The following is a 10,000-nucleotide window of genomic DNA, read 5'->3' as shown; positions in this document are numbered from 1 at the left end:
TATGAAATTTGACCAGCACAAATTGTACATAACTTAAAAGGCATGACAATAGAGGTAGAAAAAAAACCCTTTGGAATGATTCCCAGCCTTCTGGAGGAAAGAATGTGTGTCTGCCTTGGCAGATTGCAGCATATTGGACCCTAAAACTGCAGCAACTTTATACAGAGGAAAGTTATTTTAGAGGTTTTTAAAAATGCATTAGACCTAGTTTTTCTTTTACTACATTGCCTGTACATGCATGATAAATAAAGCAAGCCTACTTCACAGGCAAAAGAGATCAGAAATAATTCTTAAAACAATTTTTACACCCTTAATGTTCCCATAAAATAGCTTTTCTCCAAAATGCGCAGCACAAGTAACCACATGACCTGAACGTATGGCATAAGAGATGTGTATATCTCATGAGTTTCTGAAGATTACTGTATTAACTCCCAAAAAACATGTAACGGTCTCCCAAGTTACCATGAAATCATATTGAAACTAGTTTATACTGGACTTTCTTCTCCCACGCTGCGTACCGCCGTTACATTTAAAGTTCCTCAGGGCGAGGACTGTGTCTGTGTCTATTTTGTAAGGTGTTATGCAAACATATGGTGTTGGAATTACTCACAAACAATCAAGAGTAGGCAGGCAGTAACCTCAACTCGGGCCACGAGATCTTGTATATCTATACCATTGCTTGCTGCCATGTCTTATACCTGTATACCTGTGTGCATACATAGGTGAGCATACATGCACATGGAAACACAGTGGTGTGTACTGGTGATAGCAGTGAGGATGCAGAGGTAAAATCTGTTTGCAGTCTTTTTTCTGGCAATTTTGTCCTCAGTTAACTGAAAACATGAAACCATTGCATTAACAGACCACACACTCTCATGCTTGTGTAATTTAAGGAAGTAAAATTTTTTTGAATCAAAATTTTAGAAAACAAGTGAATGGTACATTCTGAACAATTACCTAGTTTTTAAACTGATTGTGCATTTTTACATCATCAGAGAGAATGAAGTCAGTTCCTTTGAAAATAAATAAATTACAGGGTTTATGACTCAGATAGAGGGAATGTGGTGTCCTTGGTGTAACTTAGAATAAACTACAAAGGAAGTTACATGTATACTCTTAAACAATTTTGTATTAAAAGAATGAACAAAATCTTTCATAATTACTTATGTCTTGTCCCCAGCCATGCTTTTTGCAAAGCAGAACCTGTTGTATTTTGGTCACCTGCAAGCCCTATCACTGGCTCTTAAAACTGTGAAGTCATGATTTAAATAAAAAGAGACAAATTTTAGTAAAAGCTAGATGCTGTCCCCTCTATTTTTCCACTGTTCCTGATGAACACATTTCCCCCGCAGATTACCCGTCAAATAACTGCATAGTTCTCTGATTGATTCTGCTAAAACAAAAAAAAAAAAAAAAAAAAAAAAAGGAGAAGATATATTTCCTCCATAGTACAGATAACTTAGTTCCTGTACCTGTGAGACCGTCTCTGACTGTAGTCCCTGCAAAGCTTACCCCTCATGCCTACAGTGGAAATAGCCAGTAAATCCACATTCAAAGGCAAAACTCCTTTGCTCCCATTTCTTCTTTAGCCAGATACTTATGTTTTCTTCTCAGTGGAGCAGCAAACCCACTGTTAAAGCTCCAAAAGTGACTTTTTTGATCCTAAAAGAGAGAGAGAATAAACTGAGGGTCCTTCAAAAAGCAGTATTAAATGAGCTTTGTAGAGTTGCATTCAGTTGAAATACGGGGGGACAGACACTTGGGTCTGGGTTGTACTTTAGCTACGGAGAGCCCCTCATCGAGGTCCTCTTTGCCTGTTGCAGAGTGTGGGGTTTTTTTGCTAAACCGTCATGCATAGCCTGGATGCCTCCCAGGAGTCTTGCTGTGTGTGTAAAATGTGTACCTGTTCCTTCCCCTGCCTTCACCTTGCACACTCTTCCTCGGAGTGGGGAGCCTGATCACTGCCATCCTCTTCAGAGGCTACTTCTGAAAACTACAGTGAAAATCGGTGATGTTCCCCTACAGCTCTGTTTTGGGGAAGGGAGAATGGATGTTCTGTTGTTGATTTTGCTTAATGAGTAAAGAAGAGCAGACAGAGAAATCGTAACAAAGTCTACATCAATTCACAGTAGTTCATGCAGCCTAAAAGCGATTCTGTCTTCTGAAGACTCATTTGTAAGTAGATTCTGTTCATCTGCACCAGCAACAGGGAGTAGAAATCAGTTCAGTCACTCTACCAAATATTGATAACCTGTTACATTGGCCTTTAGATGGCATATGTGACCTGGGAGACAGGAACTGGGTATCTGACAGTCATCACCGAGAAAGCTTGTAGAAATAATTAAATCAGTTTTGTTATTTTGCTGTAGGTAAGGCATACTCTGTCTAGGTCTTTTTTGCATAACTCCTATTAAAACTAATGGAAGCCATACACACAGGAGAGAAAAAAGGACTCATAAATAAATTTTCCTCATCTTAACACTGTCTTACTAGTGTTTTCTTTCTTCTCTAGGCACCTTAACAATGAACATGCATTGGATGACAGAAGCACTGCTCAGTGTCGGGTGCAAATGCAAGTGGTTCAGCAGTTAGAAATACAGGTTTGTTACATGGATGTAATATCTTATTACTTATTTACTATTAACCTAAACTAAATTAAAAACATTTGCGTTAGTGTCTCTAGCTTAAAGACATATGTTTCTTGCATGAAATTTGTTGATATTCATGAACAAGTGGGTTTTTTTACTTAAAAGATTTTTCACATTATAAATTATGCAATAATTATCTAACATCAGCATTGTCTACAGTATTTTGCTTGAACTAAGACCCTAATGCCATTCATCACAAATGAAAAATGCAGTCCCTGGAGCAGAGACTGGATCCAAGCCATCTTCACTTCTTGAAATGCTGGGTCAGGACCCCTCTTTCTTCTTCCCTGTCTGACCTGGTGCTTGTCTATGCCATTCTGCAGGACAAAGGAGTAGCAGAACGTATCTCCACCCAAAATGACTCCCAGCCTGATGGTGGGCATTTTTCTGCCAGGGGAAGGCGTAATGTCAGCCCCACTCTGGGGGTCCCCAGGGAGTCCCATGTCTGGGACCGCAGGACTCGGGTTCCCTGTTTCCCTGTTCAGGCTCTAACCATTACAGGTCACTGTGTGTATGTGAGTGCTCCCTCCAGCTTGCGCTAGGAGTGCCGAGTACCCCTGGGGACTCCCAGTATTTAGACTACACTTCCCAGGCTACCGAGGCGCAAGCCTTGGCACCCCAGAATGACTGTGCAGGACACTTACACCCTGCCACCCCCTCTAGCCTGTACAGGAGTCATAGGAGGGCATTTCTCGGGGGTCCTGTCCCTTCTTGGGACCATTCAGAGATGCTCAAGGGGCTCAGCAAGGGACTGAGATTTTTTTCTGCATTTGGTGCCATGTGTGGAGAAAGAAGGATCAACACCTTTCAGCTTTCTTGCCTTTTGGCATATTGTCTCACTGTTCTCATTCATCCAAGAATACTTGTTCGTCTTTCAGCCAAGGCAACCTCTTTGGGTCTTTTGTATTTTAATACTGGAAACCCAAAGCGATGAGAGGAGTGTACAATAATGGCATTTATTGTCATTTCCCTTAAAATGAAAGCTTTATAAATCCAGGCAAAGCTGCAGTTTCTTTTACAAGATTTACAGGATAGTGTTAGTTTAACTTGTTTGTTAGGAATTTACGTCATGGCAAATAGCATGTCTGTGAAGTGTCACACACATAATACGAAGCCTAAGAAGAAAGCTTTTTTCCACCCCCCTGCCTTAAATGTTCTTTTATTAAGATGTTCTATAATTAAAATTACATCCAGGACACCCAAAATATCTGCAGTAAATACAGGTAGTTTCCTTTTCTTAAAATCACTTACAAGTTGTTTTCCTCAGTCCAGTCTGTCTACAGGCGTGACTCTTGAGCTGAATTTATGCAAGAAAGCATTACAGAACTCTCTGGAAAATGGCAGCATTAAACACGAAGTGATTCTTGTTGCAATTGATATTGTAATTGTGTTGTAGATATCCAGAGTCCTATTACTTGAATACAATTTTGAGCATTTCTTCTTGCAACCTGGCTTTTGAAAAAAATATTATTCTTTTCATGCTTGTAAGATACATTTTCCTCTTTTATGTTCTGATGTTTTTTATCAACAAGTTACATATTTCAAACACTTTCTCCTCTTTCTTTTTTTTTTTTTAGTTTGGTAATTTGAGCCTGAAACTACAAATATTTATGTAGCGTATGATCAGAAAATGGTATCGGTTAGGAAAAAGTAGAGGTTTCAGTAACATGATGTTTTCTCAAAGCAGTTTAAGGGCTGCCTGAGAACTGTTTACCATTTACAAAGGCTAGGCTGTAATGTAACAGTCCAAGTGAAGATTTAGCTTGCAGTGTGACCAATTATGCCATTTTTTGCTTTGTCTGACTGCTAGTGAAGTAAGGTCCATCAGTTGTAATGAGACCCAGTGCAGTGTCGATGCCGACTCGGTGGCAGAGTTCAGCGTTTCACACTGCCTGGGCTCTGTCACTCTATTGAATTAGATTGATGATGGCAGATTGCAGGGGGCACTAACTGGACCTCAGTGGGAAAGGATGAAGTGTGTAGACAATCCTGGCAGGCACTGTGCTTTGAGGACCCTTCACCCCTTCACAGCTGTTGGCACTAGTCCATTGCTAACAGTGTCCACAGGACTTTAAAGAGACACTATGGGCCTTCTAATTTATGGTCTTAGTAACTTGTTACTGTCGAGGCAACTGTGACCTCAATTCTCTTATTGACAAAAAGATGAAGTGTTATTTGTTTTCTCTGACCTTTTAACATATGAAAGGCTATAAAAGTTTTTTGGGTTGTTTTTTTTTTTTTCTTCTTTCTTTCCATGTCCAAAGTTGCATTTCCTCTCAGATAAGTTTCTACTGACATAGACTTTTATATGCAGGAATCATTACACTGAGACAAGCTCAATGATAAGATGTATCACGGCAGTAAAATAGCTGTATCAGTCATTTCTAAAATGCTTCTGATCTCACTCTTTCTTAACAGCTTTCTAAAGAACGCGAACGTCTTCAAGCAATGATGACCCACTTGCACATGCGACCCTCGGAGCCCAAGCCATCTCCAAAACCTGTAAGTGCATATTGCTTTATAAACAGTAAATAGGTCTACAAATGTAGCAGACTAAGAAAATGAACAATTTAGTGACAGTTGGAAAACAATGAGTGTGATGAAAAATATGGCAATAAAATGAAGGTAAAATGCAATAGCTTGTCAAATTGTATGTTTCTTTAAAAGTAATGCTATCTTTTACAAAATCTATCCAATCTACACCATAGGTGACACTAAACAAAGTACACCTATAAGTGTCCAAATCATTGCCTTGAGACTGAAACTAGAGAGAATATCTTTCTGTGATAGTTTTACAGATATTAAAAGGAAACCCACTTTGAAAGATTGGAAGTGCAGTGGACTCTGTGGCAGTAAAAAAGTAAACGTAAAGAGAGTCTAGGTACTTAGGAAATTTCTGAAATGACTTACAGGAGACACAAATAAACAATTTGTTATTCTTAAACAAATGAATGGCAATGCTGTTTCATGCAGCGAATTTAAACAATTGTAAACATGGCAGGGGTGTGTGCGTGCTCGGTTTCTGTCAAGACTGCAGTGTCGTGCATCCACTGTGATGTTGTTGGGGTTGGTACAGGCACTGAAAAGTCACTGTTGTTCCCAGCCGCTCCACGGTGCTGCATCAGGCCCCAGCTGTGCAGCTGGATCTGCAGTCTGATCCAACCCCCCTGAAACTGAACGGGGCTTCACGTAAGCAAAAGTATTTTCTGACGCAGGTCCAGTTTTATACTGCCAAGGTGTCAGGCATCATAGTACATACACTATGCTTAGATACACCGCATTTATAACAGAAACTGTGTGACACATTAAATGTTCGTTAATGTTAGCTGTGACGGTAACTTTTGTACATGCAAAGTGAGAAGGATATACCAGTACCTGAAGATGAAATGTAGATGAAAATCTGTGTCTATCAAAGTCAGGAAATGTAGGCGGAAGGAACATAATCTGTTTTAAAGAGCACACTTGCATATCACGCCCAGTTAATGTAAAGGACAGCATACTCCATCTCTTGTGTTTTCACCTCCACATACTTCAAAGAAAATCTTTGTTTGAGGGCACACTTTATAACCTGATGATGAATAGAGAAAGTGTTAGCATTTCCTTAACCCCTGCCTTTGTGAGAGAAAATTTAGTTGCATTATTTTTACTTTTATTAGCCTAACTAAATTCTAATTTTTATTTTAGATTATCTACTAGGGAAAGGCATTTGGAAACTTTAATTTTAGTATATATGGCATATATATTAATAAAGCAATCTCATTGCTTTTTCCATTTCCATGCATTGTGAAGTTTTTCTGTCACACAGGCTTCTCAAGCAATTCAGGTTAGGTACCAAATGCTGCTGAACTGTGTGGGAAAAGGTTTTCAGAACACATTTCTACTATTTAATTATTTTAACCCCAGATGATCTGTAGTCCATCAAAATTTTGAGAATATTGTTTCTTTACAGTTTTAAGCGACTGTCTCATTTCAATAAGATTATTTTTCTCATTCCTTCCTATAGTATAATGTAGATAATCACAAGACAGAATAATTGTCTCATAAATCCATCAGGAATCTGCAGCTTGTTCTTTTCCAATTAATTATTCAATCAGTAAATTTTTTAAAACTCCAGCAGCATGGTTACATCTACACTAATAAAGAATTTTCAGCCTATAATCCAAAACAGAACCTGAATGAATAATGTAATTGAAGTATTACATTACATAAACCACACATGAAAGAATTGCTAATTGCGTTTGATGGTGGGCAATTAATACAGAATCTTAGATGAGCGATTTAAAATGAAACCACAGTTTAAAGTTCCCTTTGGAACTACAGATATCTGAAGTGGTGAGCTGCACTACTGGCCTCAAATTGGTTTGAAAGAAGAGTGGTCAATACTACTTCCCCCCCCCCCCCCCCCCCTAAAATTTATACACTGTACAAAAGAAGCTTCAAAATTGATATGATAGTAGAGATTTATGGTCTCATGTGCAGTGGCTCAGTTGAGACGGCCCACACATTTGATAAATATTAATAGCATGAATTTATTACCAAGGAGAAATGAGCTCTGTTGGTTCATCACTGCACCCTTAACAGCTATCAGTACATGAACACAAGGTGCAACCGCACTGTCTATTATATGACCCCATTTACTCTCTGAATGGTACTTCATTAAATGGTACCTTTTGGCCATGCTATGGATGGATGAAAATCAAAGTTATCAAGGCTGCGAGTCCTGAATAATGAGTTTCACCCAACCTTGAATATATTCAGATGAGCTGAGGTGGCTAAGTGCTCATCCTAGGTTTTACATGCTTTTCTTTAGTTAATAATAAATTCTATTTTATCAGTTCATGATTGCATGCCTACAAACATGTTATGCTTATTATTGCCAGCTAGTAGAATAAGTTACCATAACATTGTAAACATAGTAGTTTGCATCCATACAGATTGAGTATTTCTGCAGCTTTTGTAATTTTTAGTGTGTCTATAACTTATATTTGGCTACACGCTATTGCTGTGCCACAAGTTTTACTGTTTTATGCTTTTTCATGTTGCATTTTCTGGTTGACAAATATATAGGTTAAAGTATCTTTTAGTGAAATGCTGTGGAAGTAAACCTTTCTTTTTCTTTCTAATTTGTATGCTTGTTTGTAAGAGAAAAATGATTATAAAAATCAAATGCACATTTAAAAGCTTTGATATTAAAAACAAAGGTTAACAATTCACAGTTAAGAAAGCTATATGTTATTTAAATCTTCCTTCCTCTCTCAGACTCTTCAAAAATTTTTGCCACAGACAAGCTTAAACTCTTAGCTTTGTGAATGTATTAAATAAAGCATTTGGTAGCATTATCTGAGCTTTTTTTTATGTACGTAACAAAGAATTCCCATTCCAGTCTGCTGGCTTAGAGTATGAGCAGAAGAACAGTCTGTGGTTTATTGGGAACAGATGCACTTGGGGATGCCTTCAGGGTGCCAGTCGTTATTATTAGACTGCTAATGTGCTTCTTCTGGCTGCTGCCCAAGAAAGAAGAACAATTAGCTGGCATATGTTAATTTTTGTTTCCCTAACAAATCTCTCTACTGACTAAATGTGTAAAACAAATCCACAAAGAAAGATCAATCAATGCTGTACACATCATTTTCTCACCATTAAAAAGAGGTTTATCTTAAGAAGTGTATTTGGGATTTGAAAAGGCAGGTGTTACTAAATAATACACAAAACCCAAATTTTCTGCGTTTAGCCACTTGCAGTTGCTCCATGCAGATGAAGAACAATTAATATTAGTTTTCTTGCTCAGCTCTATAAATTACTGTATAAAGTGGAAATGACTACAGATTACCCCTTATGAGTATCATTTAAGTATATGGCAGCAATCTTTTTATGTGCTGCCCTGAGTATAAATTCTGCTAATTGGATGCTATTTATGACAAAAGATGTATGGTAAATATGACAGAGGTAATACGAGTTTTTGATAATGAGGAACAGGGCCTTACTGAGGGAGTAATGAAGGGCACACTGTTAAACAGCTTGCATACATTCTCACCTTTTTTTCCTTTTTTCTACCCTGACACCCACTTTCCAGGGTACATCAGCAATAAGTGACACTGTAATCATAAATTGAAAATGATACTTCCAGAGGAATTGGCAAACTTGACATTTCATTATATTTGTTAACACATGCCACAAATGATTGTTAGTGAGGAAATTCCATTTCCCTCTCTCCATCTCCAATCAGATTTAATTTGAAAATTTTCAGCCTCCTCCGGCTAATTTGCAATTAAGACAATTTTGTTTGAATATGTAGTAATGTCATTACCATTCCACCAAATTAGCAAGGAGACTAAAGGTCAGTGTAAAATTTTCCAGCTGGCTGGAGCCTCTCAGCTGAGATTTGGGACTGGGGGAAAAAAAAATCCGCCAAAACTCTGGCAGCATCAGAATAGCAACTTAAGTCTTGTTTATGTGAATGCTAACATCTTTTATTACATTTATTGTTGTTATTGTTGTTTCAGCAGGAGCTAGATCTGTTTCACAACAGGCCTAAATAATCACCAGCTAGTTTCTATTGCAGGCAAACATACTTTCTGTGAACTCTGGTAGTACTAGAAGGAGTTAGTCCTAAGTAACATTGCAGCAGATTATTAGATAACCTCTAACAGCATCCTCTAATTAGAGTTCTTATGATACAATTTCATCCTGTAATTAGTTGAGATTGGCTGCTTCCTTTTGCAGCTTATTAGTGGCAACACAGCTGTAGAAGTGAATCCACTCTCATTTGTCAAACCTTTTTAAGTCTTTCCACCCCCCCACCCCCCCACCCCTCTGCTTTTTCTTTACTTTCCTTTTGGGTTTCTGCAGCTCAATTTGGTGTCTAGTGTCACCATGTCTAAGAACATGTTGGAGACATCCCCACAGAGCTTACCTCAAACTCCCACAACACCAACGGCCCCAGTCACCCCAATTACCCAGGGACCTTCCGTAATCACCCCGGCCAGTGTACCCAATGTGGGAGCCATTCGAAGAAGACATTCAGACAAATACAACATTCCCATGTCATCAGGTAGGACACTTTGGATCAATACTTTTATTTTGATATTCCCCAAATTTATGCTGTAACGAAAATATCATAGAGGCAAACTGAGGATGTCAAAGAGGTGTTTAATAGAGATGACTTTAAAAGAATATTTTTAACTTCTGATTTACTTTGCCAATGATGATAAAGAAAAACTGAAGGAAAAGAAGGTCTGAAACAGTCTTGTTTTAGCGTAAGAAGTTAATACTGGGTACGTGAAAAGGTTGATATTAATGATGATATATACTCCTCTAGCTGCTGTCAGCCCGTGTTAACCATATTTAATTCT

General features: G+C 38.2%; 1 protein-coding gene across 13 annotated transcripts in view; it reads left to right on the top strand.

Annotated features, from left to right (window-relative positions):
- The window catches only part of FOXP2 (forkhead box P2), a 445,070-nt gene that overhangs the window by 397,086 nt on the left and 37,984 nt on the right, over positions 1–10,000 (top strand). For all 13 annotated transcript variants that reach the window (XM_056339333.1, XM_056339342.1, XM_056339336.1 and 10 more), the window contains 3 exons: positions 2,513–2,600; positions 5,067–5,150; positions 9,498–9,699. In XM_056339333.1, the coding sequence (XP_056195308.1) occupies positions 2,513–2,600; positions 5,067–5,150; positions 9,498–9,699 (374 nt within the window). The remainder of the gene's footprint in view (positions 1–2,512; positions 2,601–5,066; positions 5,151–9,497; positions 9,700–10,000) is intronic.

Source organism: Falco biarmicus, chromosome 5, assembly GCF_023638135.1.
Source record: "Falco biarmicus isolate bFalBia1 chromosome 5, bFalBia1.pri, whole genome shotgun sequence".
Classification (NCBI taxonomy): Eukaryota; Metazoa; Chordata; class Aves; order Falconiformes; family Falconidae; genus Falco; species Falco biarmicus.
Note: the sequence above shows the minus strand (reverse complement) of the source record. Positions and strands in the feature narration are given on the sequence as shown.